We start from the raw sequence: 21,764 nt of genomic DNA, 5'->3' as shown, positions 1-21,764 counted from the left end.
TGCATTGACTGAAGTATCAGCATCTGAAGTACAACAGATTACCACGTGTTGGAACTGATGAAAACAGTTTTGTTTTGTGTCACAACATATAAATAAAACATGTTGGGGAATTAGGTTATACTAACAAATAACATGAGAAATATTAATACAATCTTATATATATATATATATATATATATATATATATATATATATATATATATATATATATATATATATATATATATATATATATATATATATATATATATATATATATATATAAAGTCAGAAGGTGAACATTCCTTCTCATTTTGTGATCTAAACTTGAGTCAAAAATTAAACCCAATAAAATAACCAGCTTTTATCATGCTTGTTACCAATAAGACCTAACAAAGAGATGGCATAAGTTAGGAAGCGTAAATCCTTCAAACCAACCACTGGAACACATTTATTCACATGTGTGCAAGACGGTGAAAGCATGAGGCAGCCAGTTATCACTGAAGGATCTGTGGAGGATTTAATCACCCAGCTAGTAAGAGTGATCCCCAAACCCAGTGCTCCAGGGTTCTTTAAGAGGCAGGGAAAAAGTGAGGTATGGAAAACCTTTGTTGACACAAAATGTGTCTCACAGAAACAGCCATGGAGCTGGAAGAACAAGCCAGTCTTAGACTTTTTCCTAGTCAATGGCCCACTTCAGTTCTACTAGGAGCTCCCACTGAAACACAGGATGTACAAGTCAGGACACACTTCAGACAGGAGCACTTCCAACTCTCTGAAATACAGACCTGTTCACAATCGTCCTTCTGCTGGCACTAGCTATGCTTTCATGAGTTCAGGACACTGTGCAAAAAAGCACCAATTGAGCAATTTAAAGTTCTTCTGAGAATTATTTCAAATACAGAAGAAACTGCATGAGACTACTTAATCATTAAAATTACAACCTCAAAACACAATACAGCAATCAAACCATGCACAATCTCAGTACTAAGGACATAGAATAGTTAGTGTTAATATATAAATATATATATATATATATATATATATATATATATATATATATATATATATATATATATATATAATTAAAGTGTGTAATTTTTACAATTTTTACACAGGAATTATTGCTTCTCTGATTAGTGAAAACTATAGTGGATGACAGTACACTATACATCAGCATTGAATGTGAAAACTTATTCAAACTAAAATTAGGAATAAGTAGTAGCAAATTACTATGGTATTTAATTAAGGAGTCTGTAATCAGCTTTCCATAATGATTCCAAGGGTTGTTTCTAACAATTGGGTTTTTGTAAGAAACACAAGGAAACGAAAGGAAATGTAGGACAGAAAACAAACAAACACTTTAAAAAAAAATCTGTGTTGACTGTATCGAAGACATTGTCCATCTGTGTGTGTGTAATGTAATTGACTATATTTGTAAGAAAGATCTTGATGTTTTTTGATCAATAAACAACTTAAAATAAATTGTAAAAACAGACCAAATACCATCCTCTCCATTTATGGTTTCATAATATGCCCCTATTTATGTTTTACCGATATTCTGATTTGTATTACAGGTTGACTTTCTAAGATACTTTAGAAACCCAGCATAAGGGTTAAAAAACAAAGACAAAATAGACAATTTATCAAGTCAACAACATAAAACAATTTAAATGACTGCGTTTTGTTTAGTGTTTATTTAACTCTTCTGACAGCAAAGTTTTTCAGGCACAGAGAATGATATGAAAATAAAGAAAAAAAAATTTTTCTCACCAAACTGAAGTTATGCACTTCTGTGGAATGTGTCGTAACATCGCACTCAAAGTTTTATGCAGATGTTTAAATGCTGCAAACAACAGTAATGAAAATTACAAAAACACTGTATACGAAAAGTTATGTTTGCTTTTCTACAACATCTTGTAAAAAAAAAAAAAAGAAACAAAACAAAAAATAAATTATATAGATATCTAGTTGAATTCTTTCAAAAACCTGCACAAATATGCAATTTCATCTCTTTTTAAAACATTGGAAACAGGTACATGGAATGGATTTTGTAAGAAAATATTGTAACGAAAATCTTTTGTTTCTATAATTTTACAAAAAAAAAAAAAAAATCACACAGCTATATAAAATCTACTCAATGTACAACAATCACTTATGTAACTTCAAACTATAAATTATTATTTTTTTTCTATTTAGTAAGAGCTTCATGGCACTAATAAAATACTTTCAAAAACAAACAAAAAATAAACAGAGAAAAAGGTTGTTATCCCAGTATTGCTAAGTGTACAAACTTGGAAAATTAAAACAAAAATAAAAATAATAAAACAAAAACAACAGCACACACAAGGGTGAACTGATTATCTTATTGCGCTACTGTGAACTGACTGGCACTTTACTTTGTAGTGGGTTCAAAAATTGACACCTGGATTATAAAGCACTGCCTAATTAAATCCAGGGATGCCCAAATCTCTCTTTAGGTCAAAGGTAGCCATGCAGGCTATTAAACTGGACCTCTGTTTAAAGAGCTGTCAGATATTAATTATCACAAAATATTCTGTGATGGACTCAACTAAATGATTTATTTTCTTTGAAAGGAGTCATTTTCTTGCTTGTTTATACAACTGGATTGATAGGTCAACAGTGCACATCTTCACAATTCATGTATAATGTGTAAAGCTGTTCAATACAAATGAATAGAAGAGCTACCACCTCAGCCCCAGCCTTTGTGGGGTGTTAAATCTCTATACGTTCTGGTATCAAGAAAAAGAAAGGGTTGGGCACCCCTACTTCGGCCACAAATGACACAATCAAAGTGAATCAGCAGGATGCAAGAGTTCCGATACTGACAAAGGAACATTCAACCCTAGAAATGGTTCTAAACAAGCAGGGTAGAAAATTACCTAAAAAGAAAAGACTGTACTACACATTCTCTGAAGTGACAGCTGGTTACTAAAGAGGGAAAACTGAAGGAATAAAAAATACTCTCACCATAGGGAAAGCTTTTACCCTTCTTCAAAAATATATATATTTGTATAGCAGACCAAGATTACACAAGAGAAGTGCCCTACAGTTTATTTATATAAATCCAAGTATTTAAAGACACCCCCCCGCCCCACACACACACACACATCTCCTACATCTCCTTGTTTGGCAGACATTAATGGCTGTTACATTCAAGTGGGATTAAAATTAAATTCATAAAAGCCCCCCTCCCCCATCCCCATGGTAATGAGTCCGAGGCACTTTGCAGACAAGAACAAAATAGGGCCAACTAAGTCGCATTTGGGGAGGACGGACAGGTCAGTTTTGAATCACTGCATTTGGGGTAACAATTGCAGTTAGTTTTAGCAGCAACTGGAGAGTTTTACTTTTACACAAGCCATTTGGTTTTCCCTGCTTCTTAACATCTACTGGATAGTACAGTACTTGGATCCAAGAAAAGAAAAAAAAGTAAATAAGGAGATAATCGTTGCACCCTATTGAACACACTAAGCTGGAAGGTAAAAGCAATCTTCCTGTTTTTTGTGCATTGGCATTGTTAAACCAGATACTGTGGCAACTCTGCCACAACTACAGAACTTATAAATAAAAATTGAGAGTTTGTTTTTGTTGCATTGTGGAATACTTGTTCTTAAGTAAACCTCAATACATGCCTTCATTTAAAAGAGAAACACTATCAGGCAGTGATTAAATCTCTAAAGCACGAAGCCTAAATTTTGAAGATGTTTCCCGTTACTCTATTGGTAGTGATTGAAACACAACCCCTTTTTCTTTCCCCCCAAAAACAAATCATTGCTTACAGAGCAATGAGGGCTGGTGTTCTCAGAGATTTAATCACTGCTTTTACATTGCAAAACTTCACCATTCACTGCAATCCAGGATAATACTCACACAGTTTCCTTTTCTTTTTTTTTAAGTTTTCTTTTTCTATATAAATTGCTTATTCATTTAAAGAACCAACTTTGTTAAAAGTATTTTTTTTTAATTTGTATACATTCTTTCAACTGTAAACAAAACAAAAAAGTCAAACAAATTGTGAGGGAGAAAAAAAAAAAAGACTAATTTCTGTTGTTAATAAGTTAAAAATTACGTTGTTTACAGTACCAACAATTCTAGGCTAGTAATTTCAACCTATGAACATATATGTTAAAAGTCTATAAATAACTTTACAAATATACATGTTAATTATTCAAATAAACTTACTTTTTATAACACTTCAAAAGATTAATGTTTATATGACCACAACAGTATATCCTAGATTGCAATGTTGTATGTTTAAAAAACAAAACAAAAAAAACTTAAAAATGTATATTTCATTTAAGTACACTGCTGCTCTCAGCCATATGATACATATTTTATTTATATATTTACAATATAAACCTTTTAGATATAAGTTAAAAAAGCAACAGCCTTAAGGTTCCTCTGGTTAAATCCTTCTGTAACTGGAAGCTGATGGAGGAGTGGGATTTGCTGTATTTTATAGCAACAAAATGTCCCTGCCTTTTGGATTTTTTGTCTCCCCATCAACATCATAATACTAATGGAATAACAAGCACTGAGCACTATGTCTGACATTAAGATCCAGTCCTTATGGAAGATTCTGGAAAGCATTTTTTTTTTTTTTTAAGAAGATCCTGCTCTGTCCTTGAGGTTCTTCTTTTGATGAGCACTTGAAAGAATGCAAGATGCAGCAGCCAGGCCCAACCAGCTCTCTTTGCGATGCTGACTTTTCCTGGACTCCTACAACACACTACAGGCCTGGAAAGTGTTTATGAGCACACATACCTGCGCGCTCCTCCATGCAGTTGTATATATTTCACAACACTTCAGATACTGACCAGAGGAGCATCTAGTGCCATACAGGTTTCAGGAGACTAAGCTTTCTTGGAAAGGGATAATGCCACCTTCACACCTTCACACACAAGCATCTTATGCCAAACTGTTAGATTTCTATAGGAACTCCCTTATGGGTCCCCTTCTCTCTTTTGAGCGCATAGGCACGGAATGGTTTCTGCTGGGACTCTGTGCTCTCATATGTTACACAGCGAGCCAGAATGCTGCGTCCCTTTGATAATATCATGTAAGAAAAAAAAAAAAAAAAAAAAAAAAAAAAAAAACTCCCTTAAAAAAAGAATGGAATCATTGTCTTGGTAAAAGAGAAGGAAGAACAATTCCTTTGAGTCAAACAGTGCTTTTTGACTTTGTATACAGCATTTCGGAAAATAAAATAATAAAACAAAACAAAACAAAAAATAATTGTAAGGCTCAAGATTATTTGTTTTTGTTTTGTTTTTGAGTACTGCTTATATATTGTACATTTCCTTCTTCATTCGCGTCTCAGTGGAGGCTCCAGGCCTATGTTCTGGGAAGTTTCTAGAAAGCGGCCCAAGTGTTCATGTCCTGATGACACCGTTACCCTGATGCTGTTTGAGAAGGCAAGGCTCGTCGGGCAAGGGGTCATGAGCAAACACAGAGTCATCCCCCGAGGAGCAAGTACTGTTGGAGTCCTGACACGTGGGGGAGTACTGTTCAAACGGCACCGACAGATCCAGGTACTCCTGCCAACAACAAACAGCACAACACATTGATTAACTCTCAGTCAGGATGTTGGGGGGAAAAAGATAAGGGGACACAAGTAAACTATACAGGGGCCCACACGCAGGGATAACCTTGTCTGTTAATCCTTTCAAGAAAGCCTCTGAGACTCGACACAACGTGAAAGATCCTTTGGTTTCGAACGTTTGAGAAAGACAAGCACATATTTATTTTAATGAAAGTTTGGATACCATTTTGGACACTCGCTTACAAAGCTCATTAAATACAGAACAGAAACAGGCTATCGGTTCCTGACTGTATACATCTCGTCTCTCTGAACGTCTCTGTCTCTGTCCTGCTCTGTGCGGTTCTGGGCAGTGTGCAGTGCCGAGTGCCGACTGTACTCACGTCAGTGGAGGTCATAGACAGCACCCTGTCGTGGTCCTCTACGAGCTGTCGGAAGGTCGGCCTCTGCGACGGAACGGCATGCCAGCACTCTCTCATAATCATGTACCTGAAAACATTGAACAGATTGGCCTTGCATTATTTAAACAGTAAAACAAAAATCGAAATGTGTTCCTCAATCTGATAGCTAATATACTCAAAATATCAGTACCATAAAAACCATGAAAACAAAACTAGACCTGTTTTCTTCGCCATTATAACAGATATTAGTCTATAGACACTAGATTTCAGATTAGTGAAAAGGGGTGTATCTTGGCATCGTTAGCTAATTGCATGATTGCTGCGAGTCATTAGGGTGAATCAGCACTGTCCCATACACCTCCTAAACTCTTGATGGGAGCCAGAAGCCTGTATGATGCTGATAATCAATGTATCTGAATACAGCTATCCAAGCTCACGTATACAAAGGGCACCACAGATGGGGACCTACAGCTCATGTGTGCAGTTTGCAGGCTTGTCCATGCGGTGGCCTTCCTTCAGCAGCTTGAATAACTCCTCCACTGGGATCCCTGGGTAGGGTGACCCGCCCAGAGTGAAGATCTCCCACAACAAGACACCATAGGACCATCTGGAGGGGCAGGAAAACACATGCCAACATCACATCTGCATCCTCAGTCACCCATGGACAGACAAGAGAACCTATAGAGGGCATCACTAATTATACCACCCTCGACATTCTTGTCGATCAGTTTTAATTCCCATTGTCCAACACCCCCACACAACACCCAGCCAAGCACTTTCCTGTCAGTGCAAGAGAACAGTGTGGCAAAGTCAGAGCTCAAAATGAGCATTTAATCAGATAGGTGACAGGGCCATCTATTAACCGGGTGCTCATTGTTAGATGGCCCCCGCCCCCCCTCTCCTTTCTCTGGCAGCACTGCTGAGCAGAGCTAATCGAATTATACATGCACAGCTTCATGAGACCAGAAAACAGGAGACACAGTCTGGTTTCAGCACTAATTGTTGTAAAGTGATCCTTAGTATTGCTTATCGTTGAATTGTTACAGCCCTGTAAACCCTGCTGCCTGAGACCAGAACTTAAGTGAATAATCGCCTATCATCATTTGCCCTTTGTGTCTGTGACTATTCATTATCATTGAGTTACAGTCAAAACAAACAGGCCTCATGTCAGAACCTATTGATGTAATTTTGTGTCTGATTCCCAAAGTGCGCCCCAAAGTGATATCAGCCAGGTCCGTATGATGAGAAATGAAAAATTAATTTAGATTTAGATTTAGTGAGCTTCCACTCATCTCGGTCTCCCTCTGATGTGTATGTGTGACACACTTTACCCGGCTAATTCAAACAGTAGCTCCATTCCATGCTGCTAAAATTAAAATAACACTTCTTTCTCTACAAGTCACACACACACACACACACACACACACACACACACACACATAAAATGACAGTGCTGACTTGATGCGAGTTTGGTTTGGATGTAAGCAGCCAAATTATAAAAAAAATCTATAAAAGTGACAGTTGGCTTTTGATTGCTCCATTACCTTCCCTACTGATTCAGTAAATCTAGAAAACAGACTGGACAGAATCACATTTATTAAAGCTCTCATTAGAAATGCAGATCCTGCTATTTAAAGCCCAGTAATTAAATTCAGTGGTGTAGGAGTTCAGGTTTAATAGAGGCTCAGTTCCAGGCTGCTCCTGCTGGCAGTTTCACATAGAGCTTCAGATAAACACATCAAAGATCAAACGCAACATCCCTCCAGAGGAAAATCTTTTTCTTTTACAGGCACAAAATTGTAAATGTGTAGAAATTACAAATGTTAGTGAAAATCATCTTATCTTTGCTCTCCGTTTTCATTGGTCCAATACGAGATGAAATGTCTGCTTGTATAAAAGCCTTCTGCACAGGGAACCGATATAAAAGTGTATTTGTTTTGTTTACTGTGAAGTAGAGATCTGCTTTTCCACTTTCATGTTTAAAATTCTCGAGTTGCAATTGCTACTAGATAACTACTGAACCAGTGATAAAGAAAACATTGAAAGGCTTGTGGAGTTGTGAATGAGCCGTCAAATCTAAGTGAAGGGAAAGTAATCTGAAATAGAAACCCACTACACAGTTGCCCTTTAAACATTTCTTTATGCACACAGTATATTCTCTTTTTCCTTTTGTTAGGACTCTCAGCAGATTTATGTTGTCTAAATTAATAGATACAGTCCATTTGGAAAGCCACGGTTATCAAAAGGCAAAACCCATGGGTCTGGAAGCCCTAGTTATATCACAATGACAAAAGACCATAAGCCAATTCCAAATCTCCTGACTTGAAACTAGGAAAGCCATATCAATTCATTCCTCTTCCACATGAGAAATACAAAGGGCGGCAATGGCTTCATAAACCCAGCCGTGAATGAAAAGGATAAAATTCCCTTTCTTTTCATGCCAAACACCCACACCCACACAAAATGAAGTTGTCATAAATAGGTGTCTCTTCCCTGATGGCTGAAATCCACCCCTCTGTACACTTTTACATGAGCATTAAGCAGAATAAATTATTGACACACAAATACTGCTGACTGCAGTAGTTTCTCCCAACTTACACATCGCTCTGGTGCGTGTAGACCCGGTCAAACAATGCCTCCGGAGCCATCCATTTCACAGGCAGCCGACCCTGTAATTAGCAGAGAACAAAATAAGTGATCTATCAGCATGTCCAGTCAGGCTCTGTGGCACCAGCCGAATCCCCCCACCAGCCTCCCAATGTGATCCCACTGTAACATCTCATCCTGATGACCACGTCTGTCTGCCCGGCAGCTGCATGCTACAGCAACCCAGCTCAGTCTCGCGGAAGCCCGGCCTCACAGAGCTCCAGCAGTCCCCACCTCCCATCATATACAGTCCTAACATGTCGCAGGTTTGTCCATAGTGACCAGTATAAAAGGAGAAAGGCAATCACCTGGGCAAAGCCTCCGATGTCCCCTAGTTTTGGGGGAAGGGTGAAGTTGTAGTAACTGCGGTGTTGGACATTAAACAGGTAACAGAAGCCATATAGGGTATAATTTTAAATGCACTGGTTGACATGCTTATTAGGCATTTACTATTTCCACAGTAATATGCCAACAGTTTGTTTGAAAAACTGCAAAAACTCTGGGGGAAAAAAATGATTGTAACTCCCCTCTCAGGATGATATATTAGCAGCTTTTCTTATTTCACTTTCACTGAAAGGAGAAACCCATTGCACAGCTGACCCAACTGGACCTAGTCTATCTATGCAGCTTCCAATTTCCCTATAACAATATGTCAGGTCAAGTACTTTAACATTCGTCTTTGTCATCATTTTAAATTAACTCCATAAAATACTGAAACTGTAGGAAGGCCAAGTGGTTGTTGATCTAAGTTGCTGTCTACCAGTTGTAAATTAAAATAAATACCAGGCTGTGAAGTTATGGATTAACTCTGCATTCATTAGTCACTTCTACTTGCTATCTGCTGAGACATTTGTTTTGCAATGTATTGAAAATGAAACGAGAACAGCTCAGAGCAACTTTTAAAAAAAGGAGAAAAAAAGACAATGAAAAGCTTAAGCAACCAGCTTCTATTAGAAGAATCGCTGTACATTTTTTCTATTGATTGGAAGGATCTGGTTCTCTTTTGCAAACAGTTCAGATTTCTCTCAAGCCCACTTCCATAAGGATGTATTAAGTGTTTTTTTTACTTACATTTGTTGTTTTTTTGTAGTAGTCGATATTATGTACGTCCCTTGCCAGACCGAAATCTGCTATTTTCATCACATTGTCATCAGTAACCAACACATTCCTGGCTGCCAAGTCTCGATGAATACACTAAGGAGAGGAATGCATAAAAACAACAAGGACAGGTTTATTTAAGATTAACACCTAAAAAGCATTCTAACCACCTGAGCTAACTGAAATATTTTGATATTGGTTTCAGCCTTTACCCATTAATTCACTATTGCTAACTTCTGAGTAAAACTATATACTGAACATAGCGATTAGTACAGCATAGTTTAATCTCAAAAGAACAGGATAGTATTCAGTAACTAACTGCTTACATACTGACTAACATACTTCACTGATTTCACATGAATTACTTTGTCAAATGGATTAATCTTCCACTCAGTAATTCCTCTGAAACCTCAACAGTATTACACTCAGTATATAAAGAAGTCTCTAATGCCTGACTCAATCCTGTCCTGCTATTATCATATCTTGTACTGACTTTGACTCGTGTGTAGAGTCAAATTTGACTGTCAAATTCTACTTCCATTGTCTGCTGAAAGGCAGTTTTGGGGTTTGGGAATTCAAATCTTGGTTTTCTTCCACACATTTTATTGATTCCACTATTTAATTTCTGGCTTAATCCTGGTGTCTTTCTTTTTCCACAAAAATGGCCACATCCATGTGAACAATTTTGTGTCTAGGTTCAATTGCAAACAACTCTCTGGATTGCCAATTCCCTTCCCCAGTTCAGAAATGTTTGCTTTTAGTTGAGACATCTCCTGTGTAATTTGACAAAAGTATTGGGGGTAAGCACTTGTGCATCAAAAACAGGAGTGAAGGGGACAGCTCTCTCACCTTTTGGGATGCGAGGTACTCCATTCCTCTTGCCACTTGATAGGCGCAAGACACCAAGTCTTTGAAGGTCAGCTGCTCGTCTGGGATCTTGCAGGTGTCAAAGGAATAGTCCATGCCAGGAGGGCGCCGCGCCCTGAGATACTCCCTTAAATTGCCTTTTGATGCATATTCCACCAAGACATATAGTGGACCTGTAAACCCAAACTGCTGGTTAACCAGAGAGCCTGCAAAGCTTGTGGCCTGGCAAAGCATTTAGGATCATCATCAAGCAAAGGCCATCCATTTAATCTCCTCAGGTATTCATGCAAACTGAGCTCATACTGTCCCAATCAACTCTCTATCGGTTTAATTAGAGCTACATCATAACAGGATGGACAGTTGATTCAGAGAATCAAATCTGATTGATCTGCAGCCAACCACCACTGAAGTGGTGAGACTGATACAGCAGTTTTTAGGAGCTGTCCCTTTAAGACTTAATGTCTAATCTGTAAACCTGTTAAGAGAGCAAACTGTCATCTAATTAGGTGAATTATGGAACTGAACTCTCAGCGGGGCTCATTAATCATAATGCAGCTTTTGATGATGAAGATTTTGCGGAGAGCCTCTCTGAATGCAGTGCCATCGGAGTGTTCATTCCGGTTATATTATTAACTTACAGTCAATAGCATAAACTTTAAACTCCTCCACCTACGAGTGCTATCGCCTTGAACTTACCATCTTGAGTGCAGGCTCCTAGAAGGTTAATGATGTTTTTGTGCTTTCCAATCATTTTCATCATTTCCATCTCTGACACCAGATCTGAGAGGTCTTTGTCTGTGGCGTCATCTGGTGAGGCAAACAGGAGGAGTTAAAAAAGGACAGATCTATCGTCCATCACAGCAACAAGGAAATCACCTAGCTTATAAAGAAAGATGCTGTTTAAACAGTTTCAATGCAGTCCTTATGTATCTATCTATCTTTCCATCTGTCTATTTTCATTTTTTAAAAGACTGACCTTTCAACATCTTGACAGCGACAGTTAGCGGCTTATTTGGTTTTTCCTTGTCTATTCCAATTGCCTCTGCCATGACCACTTGGCCAAAGCAGCCTTCTCCCAGGGGTTTCCCCAGCGTCAGCCTGAAACAGAGCAGGTGAGACTTGATTTTAGCACCACAGACAGACAGCAAGGTTGAAGACTGCAGTGTGTAAGACGGACAAGAAGTCCTACACACTGGCCCCACCAAGGACAAACAGTGCACATGAAGATTCGGTCAATCTATTGTTTTAAAATTGGACCTTTCACTCTCAGCTCGATTCCAATTTAATCTCAGAAGTGCCAATTCACTTGAAGGTTAGTATTGATCAATGAACGTCCTTCAGGGGCTCTATCTAGGCAAGTCCTCTTTACATGAGGTAGAGCAGATCAATGGAGAAGGCAGAGCTAATCCACACCAAACTCTGGTACTCCAAAACGCATCCTTCTTGTTTATAATAGTATAAAAACATGTTTATACTCATATCCACACATTTCGTGCAATCACTTTGGTTTTCAATGCTTTAAAACAAACTGCAGCGTAGTCAGACTTCTCCTCTCCTCCTTACCTTGTTCGAGGGAATTCCCACTTTGGATCAGCAGGGAGCTCCAGCTCAGACACATTGGCCAGCACTGGTCCATCGCTTGATGACAGACGTGCGATTCTCACCAGTGGAGTATTCGAATTCATGGACGAATTGGACTCCAAGGACACCTGCTTGAATGCAAAGAACACAAACTGTTATAGACTCTGAAGAAGAACAGTTACCATTTCATAACCTCAGTAAAGGCGATAGTTTTCAAGCCATACATGATTAAGAGAAAATAATATGACTTGTATTGTAATCTGTTATTTTCTTCACTTACTTATTTCTAAAGAAATAAAACCTTTACCATAATAAAGGATGGCACTGTGTCTGTGTTTTCCTACCATTCAGTGATTTGTTTTATAGTTATATATCAGTGGTTAACCACACACAAAAGGTGTAATGAAGCACAGATGTATCCATAATAGTTTACAATTCGTCAGTACTGGCCACTCACAGTGCCTTAGGCCTCATCTCCCTTGTCTATTTTAACTCCATTCTGGTTTTCTGGTTGAACTGATACACAAAATGACAACTTACCCATTTATTTGTGGTGTGTATTGTGCAGCTGAAAGATAACTTGCAAAAGCCAGCACAACCAACCACCACCCCCACCTTCACTAACCTCTCCATCTCTCTAGCTTGTACTGTGCAGTTTTAAGGAGTATGGCAGGCATACATGCTTTCAGGATACACAGTGCTTGTGCACATCAGTCTTTCTCTAATTTATCAAATCACCTCTGGGGTAGAAGTCCTAGAAATGTATGGGGCTTCAGTAGATGTGGTTTGTCAGGAATTAGTCCCTCTAACTCTCTAAGAACAATATAAGCACCCGGAATTTCTCTGTTGCATATTGATAGGAGACTTCAGGTTTCTCACATATTGCCCCCACAGGAAATTAATTCATGCATTAAAATACTGTAGAAAAGTGAAATACGATTGTATTTTGCAGCAAAACATCAGATATTCCCCTCCTCCCACACAACGCGCTTCCTTCCTCTCATTAAAAAGAAATTGCATTCTTAAAAAGACTTGGCAGACCCTGACATTTCCTATGCGTTGTTCAATCTATACAGATTAGAATTTTCCAGCAAAACTGAAAACGCAGTGGTTTGAATACAGGTGAGTGAAAAATAATCAATAGTAATAGGTAATCAAAAGCGACTACTTTGAAAGGAATTTGGACGGACTGAGAGGGACTCTTGAGGGGAGCAAACGCAATACAAAAATGTAAGGCCAGAACAAACTGGCATTACAGAAACAATGATCCACTATACACTAGATTGTGCTTGAGAAAGAGAGGGAAAAGAAAAGAGGTCTGTGGTAATCTTGTATCTACTTTCTGTTACCTGTCTTTTGAGTGGGAATTTGGAGAGCTTTTGAACAGGAGGAGTGGTTAGAGTGTTCTTAGTGGTCATCCGCATTCGACACAGGATGATGATGACCACGGTGAGGATGAAAAGCACACAGCCTGTCACGTAAATGAGGATGTCGGCGTAGTCATCATCCTTTTCAATCTCTTCTATAGCTGGGAGGGTCAGAGGATAAAGGTGAAGAGAGCTCTATGTGCACTGGTTTTCACAGTTACTGGACACCAGTTAGTAATCAAGTTAGGAGATGGACAGAATAACAGAATAACTTTGACACCCTGTATTTTGTATATAAGTAACTTCAGATGTGGCTGGCATTTAAAAATAGTTTGCATTATATATATTTTTTGCATCATATAGAATCCTAGCTTCTTAAACTATTTTAACCAGACTGTTTTCAATAAGCTTGCTGGAGTGCCACAGTGCACCAACCACCTGTTGCTCAGTAGCATTAACTGGAATAATGTAACCGTGATTTTGAATCCCTCTTTTTTTTTTTTTTTTTTTTTACTTACAAACAGATAAACCCGGAGACCACAGAATTTCAAGATAGCGATAGGGTTTGTGAAAGGGAATGCATTATTTATAAATGCCAGTTTATGAAATATTAAATTTATGTTGGTATGCAGGAACAGAATAAATAAAATGAGCCTGGCCATACCCTACAGGGTAAACTACTTGAAGCAATGTAAATGAGGACTGCATAAATTACTAAAAAAAGTGCTCTGTTGACCCAAGAAAATAAATTTAAACTTTCAGAACAGAAGAGCTTAGTAGCACTATTTTTGAATTGTTAATGCAATGTCAAGCTGCATTTATTTCTCTTTTGATGAATGAAAGGACTATGATGATGGACTCACTACAGATCCATAATGTCTGTATGTATGGTTACACAGACATAATTATGAAATGCTAAGACCACTGAAAAAGATGGGTATAAGTAATGCCATGCGAATAATACATTCTCAGTGAAAAAGAGGAAACCGCATATGAGGAATGCCTCATATGGACAAAGTCCATCAGGCCTAATTACAGATAATTTGCCTACTCATTAAGCAAGGCATTTGTCCTTTTTTATGTTTTCCCTGCAGGTTACTGCAAAAAACAGTGTGCGGACCGCTCTCATGCCAGCGTATGGTTTCTCTCTAGGGAAGTCATTACACTATTCACTGTCTTAATAAGAGCATACAGCAACACACTGCTTTTGGGAGGTATGAAACAATTTGATGCTACTTTGGTAGGATGCTTAAAAAATAAGAAAAAATAAGAAAAAAATAAGCTGGAGTAGCAGTAATTAAGGAGCTGAAGGTAATGGGATTATTCTGTTTTTTTCCCCACAACTGGGTAGCACCACATGTGGCACACTATCCTTTATGAGTAATTAGTTTCTTTGCCTTCATCCCCTACTGAATGGTCTGATATTTTCAGCATTTTGGAAATGGCTTGGGTCATGTGTTCTGTTATGAAGCTCCACTTTTTATGAAAGCATCTTTTGGATGTATTTTATTGTTCAGAACTTTTAATTCATACTGGCCCTTTGACAGTGTTGAGGAAATGTAATTTAGTCCTCCTATTTGTACCACATCAGAGAGAAATCAAAGAAAGTGGCTTGGAATCACCCTTATACAAATGATTTAAACCTCATTAAAGATTACTGGTAACAATGTAGAAGGCATTACTCTAGGTAACTGATTATCTTTGCATTTCAATAAACTAAGGTGAGACTCATAAACAATTCCTGCAAAAGCTTTTCCCATTCACTTGTTCGTTTTTTAATTTTAATTAGGAATTGTAATAAAAGTAGCTAATTAAAATAATTTGGAATAACACCAGCAGGACTGAAGTGTAATTGAATGGTTACTGTTTCAAAATCATTAAAATCATTAAATATAACACATTGAGGAGATTTAATGAACAATTCCCAGCCTCTCTGAGACACGTGTTTGACAACGTTGGACAGAAATTGGAGTATCTGAAGAGCAGCAGCGTTCCCTTGCACTGCCCAGCAGGTACAGCGAGACTCTGATTACACTATGCCTTGCCAGGGACAATGTTTTCACTGCACATCATCGAAGCACTCTGGAAATGCTGAAACAACGGAGCGCTTTTCATCGCAAACCACAAGGACTGCTAACACCAGGTTTGAGGACGTTCTTAATTTTCAAACTGTAAACGTGTCTGCAGGTCATTAAACTGAGACGTTAAAATGGGTTCAAAGCACCTGCATTGCACTAAGTGGCACTTGAAATCTAGGATACTTCCACTCGGCAACTGTTAATGATCAGTTTTAATATGTTCACGTTAATATGCGATAATATCCACATGCTCCAGAAAAGTACTGCTTAGTCTGGCAATTAGATTATAAATGAAGAAAGAGGGATTTTAAGTTTAAAGACCAAAACATCTCCCCTACACGTTCAGTTCAGGATTTTCTTTGGGTCTCCAACACGTTATTTCATGTTATCACCTTCTCTATGTCCAAAGTCAACCAAGTTCCAGTTAATGTTACTGAGCAGCTAGATAACCATGAGCTGCTCTTTGTCCAAAATATATTTACATATTCATTCATTGATTAAATTCAGTAGACAAAATATGAATAAAGCTATAGCCAAGACATATATTCACATTTAAAAAAGGCTTTCGATCCCAAGCCTAGCCACACTGCACTGAACCAACACGTCAGAATTGCAAATAACAAAAATGATTAATTAAAGGACTCTGGGGGTTCTGGTTCAGATCTGTGGTTGTAAACATGGATATCATCTCCTTTTCATTAGAATTGGCACAAAATACACTTGTTAAGAACAAAGACTTTGATACATCTTGGCAAACATTTCTTGAAAAAGAAAGCAATATTACCATAGCAATGGGAAGAAAAATCTATAAGGGAAACTGTCACCATAGATAAAAAGCATAATCATAACTGTAAGAAAAAAAAAAAGAAAACCTTGTATGGAGAAAGGAAATACCTGGTAGGACTGTCAGCCATGCAGAGTGGTAAGCATACCCAATAGAATTCCCAGCCAGGCAAGTATACTCCCCTGCATCTTCAAAAGAAACATTTGGCAAGAACAGAATCTCTAGTTCCTTATCCGTTGTGTTAATACCTGCCGTCTGGGACAGAGAAGACAGGGAGAAAGAGAGAGAGAGAGGGAGAGGTAGAGAAAAAATAAGCCTAGAATCCCAAGTGAAATGTACCACACCACCAGTCCCCCGAAAAAACAAAGAAGCAGGAATTTATTTATTGCGCATTTTATCTCCATGTAAAGCCCCTTTCCAAGTGCTGTGATGACCAGCTGTGCACTTTCACCCCCTGTGCCCTAGCAGTAAAGCAATAAGGTCCCTTCACCAGGCTTTTTTTTTATTTGATTTGGTTTTTAATTCTCACTCTGTCCCATCACAAAGCATGCAAAGAAAGAGCATTTGATTAAAAAAAGCAAACACACTCACTATATGCCTTGACTTGCTTCATAGAAGATGATTAGGTGAAGAAGAGAAGAATGGCAGAAGCCAAATGAATTTAGTTGTTTTTCACAAATGTTAAGAGAAAGGCTTTCTACAGCAAAACAAGCACTTTCATGTTAATGTGCAAATGTAGCTTCATGACTTCTGATTTAGGTATCTACCACAAAGTTTTCTGTGGGGTTCTAAATAAACTAAATAACGTTATCCATTGAGCTCCAAACCATTATGAAAAAAAAACCTATCCATTGTCTTTACTGAAATGTAAACAAATACATACCTGGTTGTAATTTATTTTCACAAGTTCTTAAAGTAATTAACATGGAGCTTGGACCAGTCTTCCGACAGCCATGTTATGCATATAATGAGTATCTAAAGATGCTGGTAAATAAAGATGGTTTATTCTAGTTGAACCAAATACAGCTCACCAGTGGCACCAGTGATTATTACTGGAGCTTTAAATCTGTCTTTAATGTGGTGACTACACTGGATAATAAGTTTAAATTCTGGTAAGCTCTTAATTAATATAGTTTAAAATCTCAGCTTAATGCGCTTCAGCACAAGGAGGTGTAACAAGACCTTGTGATTTCATGGTCCATTTCCCCCAAGGAATATGGACTTCAAAAGCAGTAAATATATCAGTAATGATGCATTTAAAAATATGTTGCATGTTTGTTGTTATGCTGTAGAATGAGTTCTCATAGAAGTCAATAAGAGGTGGGATAAGGAAGCTGACACTGAGGTCAGATTGCAAGTAGAGGTGTTTGGCTGTGGTTACTGGCCTTTGTAAAAGCAACAGACATTAATTGGTAGCGGCCAAAGTTCATCATAAGGAATTCGAATTGTAACTTCTCCTTGTTTGGTTATTGTGAAGATTGTTTTCCTTGCTTATGCACATGCAGTTAGATCTATTGCAAAGCTCCATAAAGAGAAGAGCGGCTGGTGTTTATAAGCTGTTAGGTGGACGATGAAAAGGAAGTGCAGCAAATAGAGATTTTCAGGCTTACAAGCTAATTAGATCCTGGGACAGAGTTCTGAGTTTACCTGATTTCGGGGTGCGTATAAAAAGCCAGAAGGGGTTTTCAGATGTGCCTACGAAATTAATGGCTCGACACCAATATTTTCCCTCGTCTTTCTTTGTCACATTGTACAGAGTCAGTTTATCATGGGCTTCAGTGCTTTTACTTATCCGGGACTGCAGAAACAGACAGATAATTCAGTGAACACACTGTACACCTAGAATCAGAACACTGAGTGCAGTAGTGCTCCTCTGGAACAACGTTCAGTGTGAAAATTCTTATGAAAGTATACATTTGTAATTCTCTCCTTTTTTTTCAAAAAAAGAAAAGATTATTTTATGTGTGAATAAAAAGAACACAAATTAAGCCAAAATACATTAGGAAAATACATTAGTACATAACGTGAATGTTTTTTTCTTTTTCCAGATTTTACTTAAAATAAAGATTTCTCCTAGTACATTTGAATAAGTGCAGAATACAATATTCTTTAGTGACTAAAGGGGATAAAGGATCAGCTATCAAAAGATAAAGGGGCTGTAAATGTAAAATCACACCCCTTTCTGGAAAAAAAAAGCTTATTTTCAATGACATACTTCAAAAAGCTGACATAATGTGGTGAGAAACATTTGATTGCCAGGCTTTTTGTTAGGATTATAGTCTTAATTTGAGAAGGGGTGAATCTAAATCTCCATTATTTATAACATTACATGCCACCAGGGTAAACTATGTTTGGCATTCCAATTAACAGCAGAACCCAGGTCTCATCTCCATTGATTTTACACCATTAATTCCGTATTGATTCTAAAATAAAACACATTAGCATCAACATTTTTTTTTTTTTTTAATTAAAAACATATCACATAAATATTAACATACATTATGTGTATGTGCGTCTGGGATATATTTTTCCATTACTTCTTCAGGCACAATTGTGCTATATATAATTATATATACATTTTTTAAATAGGTCAGTTTTGTCTTGTTTTCTTTTATCCATCTGGCATTGAGACTTTTTAAGTCACCCACTCATCCAATAACCCTGCCCTTATATTATGCTTTTTTCCTTTTTTTCGGTTCTTGCCACATATTAAACGTCATAAGTTGTCAAAAAGTTAAAAAAAGAAAGAAAAAAGAAAAATCCCTCCAAGCAAATGCTGTTTCAATTATCCAGGAGTCCAAAATAGACTGCGGAGACAGAATGCGAGCAGTCAGTGGTCTGTCTTCTGTGCTGACTCTGCCCTTCATTGGTTGGTTGTAATTTTTTCCATGGCTTTTCAGGAGACTCTTCTCCACTAAATTAAGCAGTGCATCTGAATTAAATGAATTTCAGACTGCTAATGGGGGTTTCTCAAAGCCGCCACTGAGGCGTTTTAGTTATTTCAAACCAGATGTTTGCGTTTTTCGCTCAGTTTGAAAAAAACAGGCCAGCTTGACTTTCTTCTTTGGGAATTATCATGATTTTGAAAAGAAAGAAAAAAGGAAAGGAAAAGCACTGCACCTTCAATGTTTATTCTCTTTTAAACTGTGATGTGTATATATATGTATGTATATCACAAGGGATAGGGGGTCTAAATAAATCAAAAGCCTGTGATTATTTGAACATGTGGAAATAAACTAATTCTAAGTTATGTATTTGAAATTTAAGGGATAAAGGATCATTTTGATCTCCTATATATCTTTACACTGAGAAGGTGGCAGTGATACAAAAAATAAAAGAATTCTACTGTTTCTCGCGGTGGAATCTTAGAGTAAGTGTGAGAAGGCAGTATTATAATATAGCGACATCAGTGTTTATGCTAGAACAAGGCATGCATCTGGAAAATACTAATCTGGCATGTAGAACACATTCCTCTGTGTATCCTGCCCAAATCCCTAGCTCTTGATCTCCATTGTCCTCTGTGAATCGAGTTTAAAAACCTGCCATGTTCAACCAATGGAAAAAGCTTAAGTCTACTTTTCTGAACTCCACAGTTTAAGGTATTTATCTAGTCAGCTCTAGCTAAGTGCCCACACAAAGGATTTAATGATTTTGTGTTTCTGAATGTATGCCACAATAGACATTACTTAATATTAATGATGTTGATGCAAACGACAGTGAAGGTTATGCATTAGGACTGATGCAAATGAGATAGCTTTTCAGCTCTGCTACACAATGGGTTTCACAAAATCACTAGCATTCTGGTGGTGTTTTATACCTGAGCTTTATTAATTTGAAATAAATAAGTCAGCTCTCTTTCCTCTTCCAAAACTCGCTATGGTACACAGGTTTAATTTTTGTATGTACCTTTAGGGTGCCTGTATATGTTAGTCCTGATTTACAACCTATGCCATACCTCTGTACTATTTTGTAACCAAGGTTTCCTTGTTGTACACATAACTAAGTAACTGAGTTTTGCATACCATAGGCTTGGGCATGATTTACTAACAGGCACCCTCGAAGGCAGAGAGGAAAAAAAAAAAAAACAGTAATACAAAGGGATTATTTTCAATGAGTTTGTAGAACACTGAACCCTTGGTCTAGGAATTGCAGTTTCTTTAATGCAGCTCCTGGTGGCAGTAGTTCTAAATCCTCATCACAGCACTCCTTCGGTATGTGACGGGGGAAGGATCGTGAATGGTTGCTTACCTTGAGGATGTTGACGTAAGGCACACCGTCGTTAGCGTATCTGCTGCCATTGACCTCTATGTGTTTGAGCCACTGAATGTGAGGCTGAGCGTCGCTGTACACTTTGCAATGGAACTCCACATCGCTGCCAACCACCACCGTCTGGTTAGCCGGTAAGCCAGCCTGCAGGATAGGCCTGTGGGGTGACCGCTCTGCATGTCGGGGTGGCAGGAGAGGGTAGGGGAAAGAACAAACAAAATCCATTTGGCAGCGGTTCATGCACTCCAGTGACCTTCAGTGTACTTTACAACAAAACTACACTCATGTCAACAAAAATGTTTTAACATACACCAATACAAACACACTTTGTAGCACTGAAGCTAGTGTTTGAAAGATACATGACCAGAATAAGTTTGTTTTGGCCTTCTACTCTTTTAAGGTGTTGTTTTAAGAAGTATGCATAAGAGAGATATTGCTTACACATTTTGTCATAAGCTATATATATATATTTATATATATATTGTTTTTTGTTTTTTTTGTTTAAATAAACCAGATAAATAAAATGTGCAAGGTGCAGGTATCTTGATTTCAGTAGAACTGTATCCAGAGCAGAATTTAATCAGAGCAGCCAGGGAATGATATTAATACCACTGAGGCAGAGTTCTTAGTGAAAATACTGACAGTAACAGTGGTTCAGTGACAAGGAAAGAGTGCCCCTTATGTGATGGCTTCTTGTAGCCCCTGATTTCGCTCTGAAACAAGCACTGCCCTGGCCGATTTTTCCCTTCTTTCTCTTTCGTTTTTTTTTTTTTAACTGACAGGATTGGTCTCCTAGGTAGTGTGGCCTCATGCCAATCCCTTCAGCAACCAAATCACTTTAGTTACTAGTGTGGCTGGAAGGCAGCAGCCGTTTTGCCCCAGTACACTTCAACAGCAGATGGTGCTTGCATGAGCACCGAGACTGACACACTCCCGACAAGGTGTGTCCGTCTGAGGCAGTGTGAGTGGCGGGGGTGTGTGGTGGATATTATTTTAGCTTCTCTCTGCCAAGCCCTCTCTGCATGTGTGCCGTTATTTAAAAAAAGTCTGTCAAAGCCCAAACGTTTAATCTATACATGACTGTAAAAGGAAAACTTGGAAAATACATTTTCGCAAGAATGCGGTCATGGTCTT

The 21,764-nt window shown here is 37.9% G+C and overlaps 1 protein-coding gene across 6 annotated transcripts in view; it reads right to left on the bottom strand.

The window, feature by feature from the left end:
• Nucleotides 1-1,657: 1,657 nt before the first annotated feature.
• The window catches only part of fgfr3 (fibroblast growth factor receptor 3), a 62,211-nt gene continuing 42,104 nt past the window's right edge, over nucleotides 1,658-21,764 (bottom strand). For 2 of the 6 annotated variants that reach the window (XM_066719721.1, XM_066719725.1), the window contains exons 7-18: nucleotides 20,613-20,803; nucleotides 18,012-18,162; nucleotides 13,485-13,663; nucleotides 12,118-12,266; nucleotides 11,531-11,652; nucleotides 11,251-11,361; nucleotides 10,537-10,727; nucleotides 9,661-9,783; nucleotides 8,542-8,612; nucleotides 6,413-6,550; nucleotides 5,926-6,031; nucleotides 1,658-5,540 (exon numbers count right to left, since the gene is read on the bottom strand). In XM_066719721.1, the coding sequence (XP_066575818.1) occupies nucleotides 5,376-5,540; nucleotides 5,926-6,031; nucleotides 6,413-6,550; nucleotides 8,542-8,612; nucleotides 9,661-9,783; nucleotides 10,537-10,727; nucleotides 11,251-11,361; nucleotides 11,531-11,652; nucleotides 12,118-12,266; nucleotides 13,485-13,663; nucleotides 18,012-18,162; nucleotides 20,613-20,803 (1,697 nt within the window). In that variant the 3' untranslated portion in view covers nucleotides 1,658-5,375. Of the gene's footprint in view, nucleotides 5,541-5,925; nucleotides 6,032-6,412; nucleotides 6,551-8,541; nucleotides 8,613-9,660; nucleotides 9,784-10,536; nucleotides 10,728-11,250; nucleotides 11,362-11,530; nucleotides 11,653-12,117; nucleotides 12,267-13,484; nucleotides 13,664-16,474; nucleotides 16,620-18,011; nucleotides 18,163-20,612; nucleotides 20,804-21,764 lie in introns of all 6 variants that reach the window. The other 4 variants (XM_066719724.1, XM_066719727.1, XM_066719722.1 and 1 more) reach the window with 3 other exon arrangements.

The sequence above is a fragment of the Amia ocellicauda genome, chromosome 13, assembly GCF_036373705.1.
Source record: "Amia ocellicauda isolate fAmiCal2 chromosome 13, fAmiCal2.hap1, whole genome shotgun sequence".
In the NCBI taxonomy this organism is placed as follows: Eukaryota; Metazoa; Chordata; class Actinopteri; order Amiiformes; family Amiidae; genus Amia; species Amia ocellicauda.
Note: the sequence above shows the minus strand (reverse complement) of the source record. Positions and strands in the feature narration are given on the sequence as shown.